General features: G+C 48.8%; 1 protein-coding gene across 1 annotated transcript; it reads right to left on the bottom strand.

Moving 5' to 3' along the window:
* Window positions 1-9,198: 9,198 nt before the first annotated feature.
* Window positions 9,199-14,834, bottom strand: DNASE1L3 (deoxyribonuclease 1 like 3). Its single transcript, XM_062500685.1, has 8 exons — window positions 14,679-14,834; window positions 13,155-13,243; window positions 12,431-12,523; window positions 12,003-12,115; window positions 11,378-11,490; window positions 10,903-11,060; window positions 9,959-10,055; window positions 9,199-9,735 (listed from the first exon to the last, which is right to left on the bottom strand). Exons 1-8 carry the CDS (start codon window positions 14,814-14,816, stop codon window positions 9,619-9,621), a joined length of 918 nt encoding a protein of 305 aa, XP_062356669.1. The 5' UTR covers window positions 14,817-14,834; the 3' UTR covers window positions 9,199-9,618.
* Between the last annotated feature and the right edge of the window lie 2,170 nt (window positions 14,835-17,004).

The following is a 17,004-nucleotide window of genomic DNA, read 5'->3' as shown; positions in this document are numbered from 1 at the left end:
AGGCAGACCAAATAGCCTGTGGGCTGTGCAGGTAGCCCTGAAAATTTGGGCAGAACCTCAACACAATTAATTTTTTCCCCTGAAACTTTTTTGGTTTTCCCCTTAAAAAAAAAAAAAAACGGCAGAAGTTTAAGCTGTATGGTGTAAATGTTCAGGGTGCAGTGGGCACGGTGTGGATGGAGCATTACACAGCTGTGCAGGTTTGCCCCTGTGCAGAGCCCAGGCACCGGGGCAGTGCTGTGTCCCTGGAGCTGCCATCTGGGCTGTGATCCCAGAGCACTCCTGGCCCCCGCTGCTCCCCCTGGCATCCCTGGGGTTGTTTGCAGAAGGTGTCTCCCTACACCTGGGGCCAGCCCCTCCAGGCTCACAGCCATAGAAACCAGCAGATGTTTTCCCAAACACTCTCCTGCTGAAAGCTCCGCCGAAACCTGAGATGCAGTGGCTGCCAAGGACTTTCCTGCCCTAGGCTTATCAGATTATTTCCTTTTTATAGTTTACTGTGTTTCATTAGCCTTGTGGTAGGTATATCAGCATGAGCCTCCTATTCAATGTTTTTAAAAACAAACCTGGATATGGCTGTTGGTGTGAGTAAACCTTGAGCATCTCACCTGTGTAACTCCTATGTCCCAGTCCACCCTGTGCTTGTCTGGCTTTCTCCTGCCTGTTGCCCCTTGTCTTGATTTAATGACACTGCCTGAAATTAGCAGGAGCTGTCTGTGAAGTTGATGGGCCCCGGTTGCTACTGTGGCTGGGGTTACTTCCAGTGAAAACTGAGCTCTGCTTCAAGTGACCAATTCTCCCTGGCCTGAGCACTGACAGCTGAGGAGTGGCCACAAAAATTACCTAAGGACAGCAAGCACCCAGTGGTGGTGACAAGAAGAGCTTCTTGGCAGGATTGATTTTGGGCAACAACATTCAGCTACCTCCAGCAGCTCTGCCAGCTGAGGACTGACTGACTGTGCTGGGCACAGATCAGTGCTTTTGTGGACATTCCTCTCTGCTTTTGGCACCTCGACAAAAGTTTCTAAGTGCCATGGCTGCTTCAGCAGGCCGTGTGGGGCTGCGGTGTGGTGTACGGGTTACTGGTGTCCCAGTGCCTCCTGCTGGGCAGACTGTATTGCAGTGGTGCAAGATGCACTTTCTTCAGTGCAGAAAGAGAACTGGCATCAGCTTTTTGCTTTTAGGTATAGAAGTGGTTTTCTACCAGTTTGGTTGAACTTAAGTTCTTTTTCTTTGTTTATAGTCTCTCTCCTTGGTGGTGGTTTGCAGTAGGATTTAGCCACTTAGTACCTGTGAGTCCCACTGGGACCTTCATCTTTCCTTAGCTGGCCCAAGCTGTCCTGCGAGCCCTGCACTAGATCTGGCAGTGCCCTGGCAGCCAGCTGGAGCCCTGCCTGCTGCTGAGCAGTGACCCAGAGCAGGGCACTGCCCCATGGGAGCACATGCTGGGACCCATGGCACATCTGGGAGGTTCACTGGGTGTTGTGGTGGGTGGTGGAGGGTAAGTCCCTGCAGCGCAGCAGTTACCACGGGATGGGAACCCCAGAGCTTTCCTGCCCCGTGCCTGGTATTGGTGGGATGCATGCACATCTCAATGGCAAAGAGAAGGGGTGTTTGGTGATGATGTCCTGGAGCTCCTCACAAGCCGTACGCTCAGGCCTGTTCTTCTCATCCTACAGCTCAAGTCTGCCCTGCAGCCATCCCTGGCCCTGGGCTGTGCTTGTTCCTGCCATACTGTGGGATCTTACTGGGTGCCCACTGGCCTTCTCCTTTGGTTTGGGGAGCTGTTGGAGTTCCCTCTTCAGGCCCCTCTGGCTGTCCAGGGCCTTGGCTCTGTGTTTCTGACAGCCATCTCTGCAGCCAGCATGGCAAATACCTCAGATACTGGGGTGTTGCATGCAAAACTGAGAATTGCATTTTGCCTTGTGCAGTTGTATCTCTAATAAATTAAATGTATGCATTTAAATTATTTTAGTAACTTTAATTGTTTTAAATATTTAATAGTATTTAAATTATTAAAATATACTATTTATTTTAATAATTAAAATTCTTTTATCTTTACACAATTAATATATACTTTAAATCTTTATATAATTAATCCTTGAATCATTATATATATACCTGTGTGTGTGTGTGTACATATATATATATATATATATATATATAAAAAATATGTAAAGATGTTCCAGTATACTTAACTTTTTTTGTCCATGTGACTGCAGTCTCCAGGCCTGGGCCTGTACAGAGCATTTTTGTGTGTTCAAGCTGGATCTCCCTTCACCCCCAAAAAGCCCTGACCTGCTCTGACATCAGCCAGGCACATTGACAATGTGGGTGCTGGGGCTGCTGCTTAGCAGGGCTCTGGGTTTGGTCAGATTGTGCAAACCCTGTAATTACTCTTCCCTCTAATTGTCTGTTGAAAGTGACGTTATGAAATTTGTAATCCAGAAACTGCTTTTTTTCTCTACTCACTTTTAGCTTCTGCATTTGTTTGTTTTAAACTTACTTGATTTTTTTTTCTAATTAATTTTTTTTACTCCACGCTGAGATGTACTTGCAGTATAGACGATGCACTTTTTTCACCTGAATAAAAAAGGGAAGAAACTATGTATAAATAACATGGAAAGGCCTATCCAAAATGGTTACAGACATCACTTGACAGAAACTGGGATGGAGTTGCATGAAATTTAATTCAGGGGATGGCACAATGCTTTTTTACACAGTGTTTTTTATTTCTTTGAGAAAAGACTTTCCAAACCATTTGTTATTAAGACAGCTGGCTGTGCCATACTCTCCCATGAGCCAAATTAAATTGGTTGCCCAGTTTGTCCTCTGCCAGGTCAGGGACAGCTCTGGCACCCAAGGAATGGGGCCTTGCAAAGCTGCTGGAAGTATCCCCAGGTGTTTATCTGTTCTTTGTGCCAGCTGGCTTGGAGGATCTTCTATTTCTTGGGGGTTTTTTTCCTTATTTATTACATCTCCTGTCTGCATCCAGAGCAGCAGAAAGGAGTGTTTGGAATTTTGCTGCTGACAGCAGCAGTGCAGAACATGCACAGCCTTGCTGTGACTAAACCCACTGAACATTTCAGCATCAAACTCCTCTAAACAAAATGTTTGGGTTTAAAAGTAATTTTTCCTTGTGTTGCAGTAACTTAGAGATATTCCTATGATATCTCAGGTTATGAAGACATGGCATCCCAGGTCCTATATCTTCACAGCACCATCTGAGCTGGAAAAGCAGCAGGGAGGGCTACAGCATTTTTTTCCTCCACAGCCTTCAGTAATGGTTAATATTCTCAGGTCCCTTTCACTGAAGGTTATCAAAACAGCCCTGCTGCCAGTCCCCCCTCTTGTGTGGGGCTGTTTCCCCAGGGCCTCCTGAAAAGACGCTTTTAAATGGCTTTTCAGAATTTCTCAGACTTTCAGAGTTAATTTGCATAGTTGTGAATTTATATTGCATGTTTAGAAGAAATATTGTCACTAAATCAGGTTGAATTTATAGCTCCTGTCGCTGTTAATTTGACTGAAATTTAAAGCACATTCTTTAAATGACATGAATGAAAGGCTAGTATATATGATTTAAAAAAAAAATAATAGGAAAATATGATCTAGCAGGACCCAGAGGTATGTTTGACAGCTCTTTCCTGTGCTGAGCTGCCTTTCTGCAGGACCTTGGTACTGCAAATATTTACATCCCTGCTGAGCTGGAAGCCTGGGTCCTTTGGGCCCCATGGAGGAGCTGGCCTTGCTAGGGTGGATATTTCCTTCTGACAGTAATGTCCAACTTGGGTGTTTTGTTTGGGGGGTGTGTGATTTTGCATCTGGCTTCCCCAGAAGTGGCTGGGGTCAGGCTGTCCTCCCAGCAGAGAGGCACAGAAAGCCTTCATATCTCAATGCCAGCATTTGCAGAGCTTTTCAGGGAAGGTTTTTTGTTACTTTGCCAATATGGAAATTAATTCTTATAAATCTGTCTTCTCTCTACCAGAAAATTACCCCTGCAACAGTGACAGCAGAGACTCTATATTTAAAATGACACACAAAGTATTTAACCTTGTTTTTCATACTGGCTGGAAAAGCAGCCCTCAGAGAAAGGGCGCTTGTGGTTTTATACCAGGTGAGAGGGCAGAGGTTGTGTCCCTGAACCCTCAGGATGATGGAGAGGAACATGGGCTAAACCCAGCTCAGGAAGGTTAAGGCTGGATGTTAGGAAAAGTTTTTTTTACCCAGAGGGTGGATGAACACAGGAGGAGGCTCCCCAGGCAAGTGGTCATGGCCCCAAGCCTCTCACAGTTCACAAAACTTTGGACAATGTTCTCAAACACACAATGTGAATTTTGGGGTTGTTTTGTACAGGATCAGGAGTTGGATTCAATTGTTTTTGTGAGTCCCTTTCAACTCAGGGTATTCTGATTCTGTGGTTGCAGAAAGAGCCTCTGATCTGAATTGATTGCAGTTTGGAAACGGGATTGGTGGCACTGGTGACACAACAGTTTCACATCTTTCTCAAAACCAGGTGCAAACCACCAAAGAGCAAAAGCACAGACACTAGAAGATATCCCAAGGGGCTGGACAGGCAGGAAAGGCTGTGGTCACTGCTGGACCAAGCCAGCTGCCCTTGTTCTGGTGCATGTATGGCAGGGACACCAAGGGGTCCAGGGGGTGGATGTGCCCTGTAACGTGCCAGCACCTGGGCCTGGGAGCTGCGGCTGCCTCGTGAGGGTCATCACATCACATTTCCCAGTTAAATAACAGTGGGCAACGAATAACCAGACTTCAAGCCAACCAAGTGCTCCCTTTTAATTGCAAAACTCATTTAGAAAACCAGCGGGCCCGGGGACTCCTTGGGGTCAGCCATGGGCTGTCTGCAGTGAGTGAAGAGAACATGTGGGGATGCAGATCCATGAGCTCCAAGCTGAGGAGGGTGAAATTCCTTTTCCTTGCCACGGCTGAGTTTGTTGGCCATGCTGGGGGGGGTCTGGGTGTGAATTCCACGGGGATCCCTGGAGAGCTGGGACAGGCCGTGCCACTAGAAGGGATGCCCAGAGAGCTGGGATGTACAGCAGTACCACTGGAGGGGATCTCTGGATAGCTGGGATGGACAGCAGTACCACTGGAGGGGATCTCTGGATAGCTGGGATGTACAGCAGTACCACTGGAGGGGATCTCTGGATAGCTGGGATGGACAGCAGTGCCACTGGAGGGGATCTCCGGATAACTGGGATGTACAGCAGTACCACTGGAGGGGATCTCTGGATAGCTGGGATGGACAGCAGTGCCACTGGAGGGGATCTCTGGATAGCTGGGATGTACAGCAGTACCACTAGAGGGGATCTCTGGATAACTGGGATGTACAGCAGTGCCACTGGAGGGGATCTCTGGATAACTGGGATGTACAGCAGTGCCACTGGAGGGGATCTCTGGATAGCTGGGATGGACAGCAGTGCCACTGGAGGGGATCTCCGGATAACTGGGATGTACAGCAGTACCATTGGAGGGGATCTCTGGATAGCTGGGATGGACAGCAGTGCCACTGGAGGGGATCTCTGGATAACTGGGATGTACAGCAGTGCCACTGGAGGGGATCTCCGGATAACTGGGATGTACAGCAGTACCATTGGAGGGGATCTCTGGATAGCTGGGATGGACAGCAGTGCCACTGGAGGGGATCTCTGGATAACTGGGATGGACAGCAGTGCCACTGGAGGGGATCTCTGGATAACTGGGATGGACAGCAGTGCCACTGGAGGGGATCTCTGGATAGCTGGGATGGACAGCAGTGCCACTGGAGGGGATCTCTGGATAACTGGGATGTACAGCAGTGCCACTGGAGGGGATCTCTGGATAGCTGGGATGGACAGCAGTACCACTGGAGGGGATCTCTGGATAGCTGGGATGGACAGCAGTGCCACTGGAGGGGATCTCTGGATAACTGGGATGGACAGCAGTGCCACTGGAGGGGATCTCTGGATAGCTGGGATGTACAGCAGTGCCACTGGAGGGGATCTCTGGATAGCTGGGATGTACAGCAGTGCCACTGGAGGGGACCTCTGGATAGCGGTACCACTAGAGGGGGCCCTGATAATGGCTGGGATGTGCTTGCTCCGCTGGGCAGGAACCTAGAGCCAGGAACAACGCGTTATTCTGGGCCAGGAGCTGATGGGAGCTCTCAGGCGCTTTCGGCGATCCATAGATGGAGGGGCTGAAAGTGTTTTTTAAAATTGCTTTTCTTTTGACTAGTGGCAGGAGAAAGCTTGGCAGAGAAAACCCCTGTAGGACCACTGAGCTCTGGACTACAGGGGCTCTACAAGAAGCTCCCCTAGAGTGCCACAAGAGCACTCATGCCCCAGGAAGCCCCTGCTCCACTCGTGGTCCTTTTCCGTGGCAGATGCTTGGTCAGGAGTGGCCAGCTGCAGCCTGGGGCACGAGTGCTTCCCACATTCCCTCCAGAGGGTGAGGGAGCTGTGACACAGCCAAGCTTGGGCCAGATGCTGGTATCACACTGGTACTCTTTGATATTTCCGCCTTTGATTTTGCTGTCAGTGCTACCAGCCCTGCCGTGTGACAGCGTAACACAGCCCTTCTGGGGGCTGCAGCTCAGTTGTTTGCTGCACATCTTTATGTGGCCAAACATCTGCACGTGTGTACATCTGGTCTGGGGCACAAGTTTTATGAGGAGTAGCTGAGACAGGTGGGGTGTTTAGCCTGGAGAAAAGGAGGCTCAAGGGGTACCTTATCACTCCACAACACCTGACAGGAGAGTGTAGCCAGGTGGGGTTGGTCTTTTCTCCCAGGTAATAAGTGACAGGATGAGGAAACAGCCTCAAGATGCATCAGGGGAAGTTTAGACTGGAGATTAGGTACAGACTGTGAAAGAAGAAGCCAGGTGGGTCCCTGTGGGGTCCTGTACCAGCTCTCCTGTGTCCTCATTGCTGGCAGTAACTCAGAAGAGGCCAAAGGAGGTAGGCAGAGCCTTGCTCTGGGCCAAAGAGTCTCACTCTGTGGTACAGGCAGAGAGGTGTCAGGGGTGAGGGGCAGAGGGACCTTCTGTAGGCTGGGGAGGTGTCTCTGTGGGGCAGTGGAGACCTTGGGTCTGCAGGAGGTGAGGATGCCTCCAATAGCACGCATTGGAAAAGGGCTTCCCCAGGACCCCAGCCTGAGAGATTGGGGTTTAAGCACTTTTTGTTCAGCTGAACCCTCTCTACTCTGTGTTCTCACCTGAGCAGGGCTGCTGGGGAGGAAACAGTTTTCTGCTTCTGAAGAGCTTCTTTGTTTCTCTCCCAGCCATGATCTGAGATCTGGCTTGCATGAGACAAAGTCTCTCCAGGAATTCTGGATTCCCAGTGAAAAACTTCTGTTTGATCATAAATAAAGCTCAAGAAGCCTTATTCATCAAAAAGAGAAACTTTGTTCTGGCTGCAGAATATATTTAGGCTCCTGCAGGCTGGAACAACTTAGAATCCCCTTTGCAGTTGGGACAGCTGGGTAATGATCCCCAGGGGAGGAAATCTAGAGATGACATGAACTGTTAAATATTTTAGGATGTAATTATAATATTGTCTAATGAATATCTAGAGAGACAGACTGTGCTGACAGCAGGAGTTTGGGACACCTCCCACCCCCTATCTAACGTACAGCATGAGTGCAGATGCTGTCTCTGCCATCTCTGTCTCATCCATTAAGGTGTCTCTCTGTTGGTCAGAAGCTCAGCATCTCTACAAGATGAACCCTTCTTCTTCCCCAAGGTTTAAGTGCTGAGCAGGACTCCATGTGGTAGGGGATATCCCCTGGGTCAGTGGGAATCCTCTGCATCTCCTCCCAGTTTCTTGTGCATCCCCTGCCAACTCGCTGGTGGGCTGAGAGACAGAAAATGTCTTGAGTTTGTGTAACTGCTGCACAGCAGCAACAAAACATCACTGTGTTATCAACACTGTTTTCAGCACAAATCCAAGACAGCTCCATGCAACTACTGTGAAGAAAACTCACTTTATTCCAGCCAAACCCAGCACACTGCTGTGAAACTACTGACATCACTCCCAAGGCTGCTCTCTGGCCACATCTCTTATTTTCAAGGGCTGGATAAATGGCTATACCAAATATTGCAAATAAGGATAAATATTTCCAGCAAAACTTAGTTGTAATTGCATATTTTTCATGACAGTATCCATTATTGCCTTTCTGGAGGGTGATTTCTTTCTCCGTGCACTGCTCCTTTCTGAAAGCCAGGGGACTGAAAGTGCTTACATAGAAGCAAGATGTGAGGCCAGAGATTTCAGCCTTCATGTGAACCATCACTGATGTCAGTCAGACAGTGGCATCTCTATAAAAATCCCAATGTAAATATTTGTTCTAAATCAGGCTTTTTTCTTTGTGTTGACTGCAGTGTGAGGGAGCATACGAAATGTATCATTTCCAGTTTAATTGCTACCAAAAGTTGGAGGATTTGTTGTCTGCCTTGCACACGACCTCCTGGGATAATTTTCTCTTGATTTAGTTTCTTTCCTCAAATTCTTCTCCCTGAACAGTTGGTTTCACAAAGGCCAAACTGTTTTCCTCCCCACAAAGCCTCTCACTCACCAGCTCTCCCTGCCCCTTCAGCAGGCAACCTGGGGTGCACTGATGAAGGGAGATTAATATTTGTCTCTACTAACAGTTGGATTATTCCCACTCCCCAGATGCCATCTGTGTAACAGGGTTTGATTTGCACTAAATACAGCCTGTGGGCTGAGCTAGGAAAAGAGATTGCTGCACCATTACATTAAATAATCACCATTAAAGTCTGGTTCATCAGAGGATTTGGGCTGCCATGGAGATTTTTTTTTTTTGAGGGGAGATGCAGTTCACTTCCATGTCAGGATGCTGAAATCAGATTTTGATGTGAATTTTATGGCACTCTGTTGGCAGCAGTGTCACCTGGGATCCCTAGGATGTCTCACCTGAGGTCTGCAGGTGGGCAGGGGTGAGAACCATCAGCTTCCTGCTGCCCTGAGCTGGGGCAGTGCAGAAAAGGGGCTCTTACTGCCTGTCCCTCTGTCTTTTCTTTCTGTCTTCCCCAAATCCCTGGATGCTGTGACCAATTTAAACACCTCACAGAGAAATACTCTGAATTCCGCAATATTCTACATTGCAAACTGCCAGGCACAGTCTCATGTCCACTGGTTGCAGCTCTGAAGCATAAGCACACACACAGAGACACACACATCATGCAAAAGGTCTTTTTAATCCTTCTGCCCCTGAAGAGGAATGGCAGAGCTCCAGAGCCCACGGTAGCATGTGGAGCTCCCTGCCCTTCAGGTGTTACAGGTAAAGCACACAGAAATATTTTAGAACTGCAGTAGCTCCTTACATTTGTGATCAGTACAGTAAGTACAGTGTGCTGCTTCTAGCTGATTTATTTCCATATACAATGAAGAAAAAGCAGCGTGAAGTTTTAATTTGCCTTCTCACTCAAAATATTTGAAATTTAGCGTAGTATTTGGGGGGTTTTACCCACTAAATTGGGTAAAAACATTGGAAGCAATTGCACTTGCTGTGAATACTTCTACACCAGACTTCTACAAGATCTGCTGGCATCTGTGTATTTCCATGCCATGTAGGAGGACCTGGTGCTCATGACCTCAATCAGTGGCTCTTCTTTGGTCTCCTCTTCCTTGAAAACTTTGATCTCAGCCAGTTGAAAAAGTCGCCTTTTTCTTTTAACTCGAATTCTACCGGGAAATGGTCGCTTACTCCCAGAGCCTGTAAGACAACAGCACAGAGGGTTGGGAGCCACCCTCACTCTCTCCAAGCCCTGCCTGGATGTGGGGAGGTGGCATTGTGAGCATTGCATCAGTTTGGGAGTGATGGTCACCAGTGACCTGGTTTTACAGCCAGGGGTGTGTTCAGCACTGTCTGGGCACTGCTGGCTCTGTGCTCCCACATTAGCCCTTCCCTGCTGCTGCAGAGGCTGTGCTGTGCCTACCTGCTCCTCAGTCATCTGAAATTCCTCCTGGAAATCAAAGATGTTGACAGAGTGTGGCACCACAGTCTGGATGAGCTTCTGTCCACTGACCACAATCCTGCAAGGAGCAAGGAGATGGGGTGCTGTGATGGGGTGCCTGACCTGTGGCAATCACACTGCACTGAGCTGGTGGCCAGAGGGATGGCTCTGATGAAATCACAGCTATGTGTGGTTTGTCCTTACCCATGGAGTGCCCACCCAAAGATGTCAGCTCCTTTAGGTGCCTCCTTGGCTGCGAGGCACATAAATATTTTAGTGTGCACTGACCTTGGAAGCCAACATTAAATGACTTCTGCCTAAACCCACCCAACAATGCTGCAAATTTCAAAGCCCTGCTTTGGATACAAAAATCATAGAACAAGGATTGGAGTACCAGTGAAGTCCTGCTCAGACCCAGAAACTCATCCTTCAAGAGGACTCTGGGCTCCAACAGCTGATGTATTCTTGTCGCTGTAAAGGGAACTGCAGTGGCAGCAGGACTTGCCACATGTCCAGGGCAAGGTGAGGTGTCACAGAACCTTGCTGTGCATTTGTCAATCCAAATGACAATCATAAGAGCAAAAAGCCATGGTACAAAGCTGGCATGGAGAAGGCTCCAAACACTCCTGCCAGGAGTTTGCAGGGCTTCCTGCAGATGAGAAGTGCTGCTGGCTGTCTCCTGTCCTGTCATCCATCCCCACCTGAGCCACAGCAGTGGCTGGTTCTGTGTAAATCCTGCCCAGTCTGGTCTGCAAAGGGCTTTGTGCTCCTGCCTAGAAGCATTTGGATCACATTTCCCCTGGACACTCTTTTATCTCTGATGGCTTCCTGGAGGTTTGTTTCCTCTGCTGGTCACTGACACCTTTTGATACAATTTTTCTCTCAGACAGTTATATCCAGTGGGTGGTTTGCAGTGAGCCCTTTACCTGTCGTATGGGCACCTGGTACTGTTCTTCACAGTTGTGTCATTTTTGTCACCAATTAGCCAGAGGAATTCAGAGGAAGTCCTCAGACGGATGTTCTTCCACTGTTTTCGGGGAACATAGCTACACCCTGCATTGAAGTCCCCCATGAAGATGAAGTTCTGGAAGGTAGGAGGGTTTCCACATGTAATCATGAGTACAGCTTTTTTAAAGAAGACCAATGAGGATTTTTATGGTCCATGGATGTAGTGGGGCTTCTCCTTTCTGCTGGGCACATCAGAGCATGTTAATAATAGTTTATTAGGTGATCAAGTTTACTGTATAAAATGTGGAGAACTCAGTGAAAATAAACCAAAGAGATACTCAAAACTTGGGGCATATTATCAAAGGGTTTAAGGTTTTCAGCTCTAAACAGTGAATAACATGGCCAGTGACTCAGTACCAAAGCCCTGTTAGTGACGCAGATGTGGCAACCAACCTCGGTTTTCCAGCGCTGTTTGACATCTAAATACACATCATAGAGCTCATCAATCTCCCGCACTGCTGTGCCTGGTGTGGTGTGCAGAGGGATAATAGCAAATTCACTGACAGCTTCAAAACAAGGCAGAAGAACAGGAAAAATGTAATGGTTAAACAGAGAATGAGTCACAAAGAAACAGAGACTGACTTGTAAGCAGGGGGTTTTTTTTCTGAGGAAGAAACAGATTCTGCTCTGACTGTAGACCAGGGTAATCTCTCTGGTTGCACAGTGACTCTGTCCAGGCATTCATCTGGGCCTGAGGAGCTGTGCCAGTGCAGGCAAATCCTGGTCCAGCACCCACACAGTAACTGCTCCCAGGTTATGCCAGCAGCATGGAACGCATCCACCAGCATGGAACGCGTCCACCAGCCCACCGCCCATGGCAGCAGCAGAGGCTTTCCCAGCGGGGCATGTGCAGGGCTGTGGCATTCCCCAGAGGCAGCAGCCCTGAAGGGAAAATGCTGCTCTTGTAAGGAAAAGCAGTGTGGGGTTTGGATGCAGCCTCTCAAGCCTGCCCTCTGATGTGCTCGGGTCTAGCCAGAGCTGCTGTGCTGACTCACAGTGGGACAATGAAACACCTCACCGGTTTTGGGAGACTGCCACCAGATGGCAAAGGGCTCTCTGGAGAAGACATCCTCATCCCCAGGCTGGGTGTCAGGGTACTGGTAGGTTTGTGCCACTGATACCTGATTTTGCCTGCAGCAGAAAGAACAGGTCATATATATATGAACATATACATAAAACAGGGGATATCACACTTGTGGCTCACTGGTACACGTCTAACACTGACTCCATGCTCTGACCTGGACCCCAGGCCATAGACTGGGATGGATACACACACACACACACTGGGATTATCCCCACATCCAGGCACAGCCCAGCCCACCTGCACAGGCTGCACTTCTCCAGCTCCCTCACAGCAAAGCCACCACCATGTCCAGCCCATCTCCGGGTCTGTGCCCCAGAGGCCACAGGGAGGGGCTGGCTTGTTGGCAAAGAGGGCTCACCCACCTGTAGATGAAGGCATACTGCTCCTTGTAGCTGTTCCTTCCCAGCCTCTCACTGGCCACGCACCTGTATTCCTCCTTTGGCCCCTTCAGCTGGCTGGGAGGAAAGTGATGTTCCTGAGTTTATTTCTGCACTCACAAGGGGCTGAGAGCGAGATAATTTTGCCTGTGCCCTGTGGTTTGGGCATTGCCTGCCTGACCTCAGAGTCAAGTGCATACAGACACTAAACCCTTCTCAGGAGCTGGACCCTTGCTCTATCCCTTGCTCTTCACCCTCTCCCTGCTCATTGCAGCCTCTGTCTCTCCTTCAGCTGGGTATCATGTCCAGCCAGCTGAACACTTCTATTTCCTCTGGATGTCTGGATTGTCCAGGCAAGCAATCCCTAATCTAATACAGTTCCAGACCCTGCAGGAAAGTGGCTGTCCTGCTGCAGCCTGATGCCAGCCGGGTGAAGGTGTTTCCCCTTACTTCTTTTCTCCTTCGGGAACTTCTCTGTAGCAAATTGAATTTAACTTGGTTATACTGATTTTAAAAATGTGTTCTACACTGATCTGGAACTGCCTTTGCTCCAGTCCCTCAGAGAGGCTACCAGAGTCTGGTCCTTCCTTGACACTGGGACAGAGCCCAGATCCTTAGATTTTGCCCCAGGAAAGTGTCACAGAGAAAAGCACAGACTCTTGCCAAGCAGCTTTCCCAGTAATTGTCCATTTGCCCATGGCCACCCTACCTGGTGAGCTTCTCCACCAGGAGAGGACAAACACGGTTCTTGCTGTCCTTTATTTCCATCAGCAGCATGATGTCACAGCGGAAAACGATCTGCAATGGGAAGGAGTAGGAGGAAGTTTGCACATGCCTGGTTTTAGGGGATTAGGAAGGGGTTAGAAAGAAGTGGTTACAGGCATGGGGGGAAGTCCTTTGTGAAAGAAGTGGCTGCAGCCTGGGACCGTGGGAGGGTAGCAGGGGCTGGAACAAAACTTTTCCGCTTTCTGAGTTGCTGCACGCTCCAGCAGGAACTGGGAGAGGGAACCCGGGAGCAGAATAGTTTCAAATTTAGTGAAAAACTTGGGCCCCTGACCCTGAAAAGGAAGTGTAGAGGGGAAGAGGCAGCAAAAGCCCCTCCTGTGAGCCTGATTCCACCATCACCCCCACTGCTGGGGTGCTGCCTCTGCCCCCCACCACTCCTTCCCCATGACAAGCATTCACCTGTCTCTGCTTGTTGCAGATTCCTCTGAAATAGCCCCTGAAGCCCAAACACCTTGTCTGAAAACAGGGTCCCAACACCAAGGGACTGCACACTCAGAGGAACTGAAGGTTCAGCTGGCACAGTTACTGCTGGGATTCCCCGTGGGAAAGTCCAGCTCACCCAAAGCCCAACATTCTCTGCCCCTGGTTTCATTACTCTTTAAACTTTGGGTGTGATTTCTGTCAGGAAAAAAAGAAAAAAAAAAAACAAACAACAAAACCTCTTTATGCCCTGAAACTTACTTAGTTATCTAAGGAATCCCAAAATTTAGCATATATTGCCCACAATGATGACAGTACAGGAAGAACGGTTTGGGAGTGCAAAGCTAAGCAAACCACTCTTCTCTGCCAGTTTGCAATAAAAGGAATACAACCCAACCATATGACCATTCCTCATTGGTGCCATTCTGCACACACAGCCACCTCACTGACACCAAGCCCCATGTCCTCCTCACTGTGGCATCTTGGAGGGCATTTGCAAAGTTACAAGTCTAAAAGGTGTTTTTTTTTTTTTAAAACCAAGGTTATCTTCAGCTTTTGCAGAGGCCACCTGATGATGAGGGTTTGCTTACAGAAATTGGTAATTGGGTTTTTCAAATTTCTACCAGACTCTAATATGACAGATGCTATTTGCTGTCATGGGAATAGGTTTAATTTAACAAGAATATTTGAGAATAACTAGCACATAAGGAAGGTGAATAATGTACCACAAAAAAAGCTTTGTGGATTCAAAGTTAAAATTATTTTTACTGTGCATTGGGGTTTTCCTCCTTTTGTAACACAATTTCCAAAGGAAACAGCAAATAGTTTTTCTGTTATATTCCCATGAACGCTAAAATAACAACATACATGCTGTTCAACCACAGGCTGATTTTTCCTATAAGAATACAATTTTAAAAAATAATAAGCTCTTTTTTTTAACTTGATATTTAACTGTGAAAGATAAGCAAAGTGCATCTAAGAAACCCTAGAAAGCTCAGTTCTCTCTCATCCAGGCAAACAAACATACCTTTACAACAGCATCGATGACTTCAGGTCTGGCTATTTTAGTTTCTCCAAAAGACCTCACATTGAAGGAGCAGATTTTTAGGCTCAGAGATGGGTTGAAATGGAAGAGTGAAAGTAAGAAGAAGAGCAGCATCTTCATGGACCTGGCCAAAATGAGTTGCTGCAAGCGTGCCTATAAATATGTATGTGTGTGTGTTTATGTATCCGTCCCTCCAGGGCTGGTTGGGAGGTCAAACTGAGCAGCCAGCTGTGTCAGTCATGAACAGGAATCACCATTTCCTCCTTTCCCTCACTTCCATCTCCCAGCACAAAGCAGTATGGAGACTTTGAACTTCTGCCTGAGGGGAAAACAGGCTCTTCTGAGCCAACCTCTGAATCCTGGCAGAGCGATGGCTCCACCAGAACCCAGCATCCCTCCCTACAGGGAGACATCACCTGTGGAATGCTTGCCATGACTGGGCACTAGCTGGGACCACTCTGGGCCATGCTAAACTGGGACCAGGCTCCCTGGGCCATTCCAGGCCAGTGGTCAAGACCAGGAGGTGGATGGGGTGGATGGGGTGAATGGGGTGGGTGGTGGTCTGGGAAGCAGCAGGGGGAAGATTGGGATTTCTGGAGGACACCAGGGACTGCCAGGCAGCCACAGTAAGATACATGATACCCCAGCACCACCCTTCAAACTCCTGGCCAAGTGTCCCCAGCACAGGAGTCCTGGTTTGTGCATGAGAGTCTGGCTGGTGCTGTGTGCTGGAAGGGGACACACGAATTTGGCTAAAACAACACCTGAGTGAAGATGCTGCAGGTGAGATGGCTTGATCTACTGAGGTGGCTTTTGCAGGGAAATCATCCCCCCCACACCCCATTAATCCTCCACCATGTGTCAGCCCTCAGCCAGAGACACATTTGTTGGTCCTCAATTGAGTTATGAAGGCAGGAGTTGTAACAAGACTTCATGCTAAATGACATGTTTAAGTGTCTTGAAGTTTTCTCCCCATGCTTACAGGGTGCTTTCATATCCTCCTTCCTTTCTCCAGGAACACCCAGCCTGCCTGAACCCTGCTGCTCAAGCAGGTCTAGATCCAGAGGCACCAGGACACGGCTGCCAACACTGGACCACCTGCACAGGTTCAGATGGAGACAGCACAAAGGACAGCACATGGAAAAGCTCCCAAAGACATGGCACAGCAAAAAGCAGTGGGGTCTAGGCTTGCTGGGGAAGTAAGTTCTCCAGTGAATGTGCTGCAGGCATTGGAATAGGCACCACAAATCCCTTTTGGCATTACTGGAATTTGGAGCGCTGGCTGCCAGCAAGGGATGTGTCACCACACCACTCCAGTGTTTACCAACCAACACAGCTACCTGGGCAGTGGGCAGGTGATCCTCCAAAATAACAGGGCTTAGGTGGTGCTTCCTCTGCTCTGGGTCTTCCATGAGCTGTTCCCAGGCAGGACAGGCTCTGGAAGAAACTAATAAAGAGAGAGGGGAGGGAAAGTGACAGCCTTGGAGGGGTGTAAATCTCCAGCTCAGCCTTGCTAAAAGTGGTGCCTGAGCCAAGCACTTGCAACAGCAGCTGCAGCTTCAGGGTCAGAGTCTAAACCCAGAGCTCTCCCCAAAATCAGGCTTGTTTTGGCTGCCCTGGCATCAAAGAGCAAGTGTTTGTTGTGGTGCCCATGAAGGCTCTGACCCTGAGCCATGGCTGTCAGTGCTGTGTTTATCTTCAGGGCTCCTGGCTTATCAGTTCCCCCTTTCTCCTCCAGTTACCCCAGGCATTATCAGGGGGACAAACAGCAGCCAGTCAACCCGTAGGGGGTGGCACAGCCAGCTCATGTTCCTTTCTGCAGCACTTTACTCCCTGATTACTGCACTTCCTGTAAATGTCCTCTTTGCTCCTTATCAGATCATAAAACATGCCTGATGAACAGTGACAGTTCAGGGCTGCCCTGCTCTTGCACAACAAGCTGCTGGTGAAACCAGCACAGCTCTTGTCCCTACCTGGAATGATGCCAGGGGAGGGACACCCTCTCCAGCTGAGCAGCACCTACGGAATATTCATTAGTAAATCCCCTCCTCAGCCTCTCCCTGGTCCCAGGGGACTGGGGGCATCTGAGGACTCTGAGGGTAGGGGCAGAAACCAATTTAGACAAGAGCTCTGAGCAGTGAGAAGGCAATGCCCAGGGCCCTCTGGAGAAGCTTTACTGATAGCCTGTCCTGGGTTCATGGAGGCTGTGGCTGGTCTGTCACTACCTCTGGAGCAGCAACTCAGCCTGCCCTCTTCTTCCCGCTCCCCAGAAGGTGCAGTGGGATAGATGGGGTGAGAGATGTGTCCC

This window comes from Cinclus cinclus, chromosome 12 (assembly GCF_963662255.1).
Source record: "Cinclus cinclus chromosome 12, bCinCin1.1, whole genome shotgun sequence".
Taxonomy (NCBI): domain Eukaryota; kingdom Metazoa; phylum Chordata; class Aves; order Passeriformes; family Cinclidae; genus Cinclus; species Cinclus cinclus.
The sequence above is the reverse complement of the archived record's forward strand: the minus strand, read 5'-3'. Positions and strand labels throughout refer to the sequence as shown.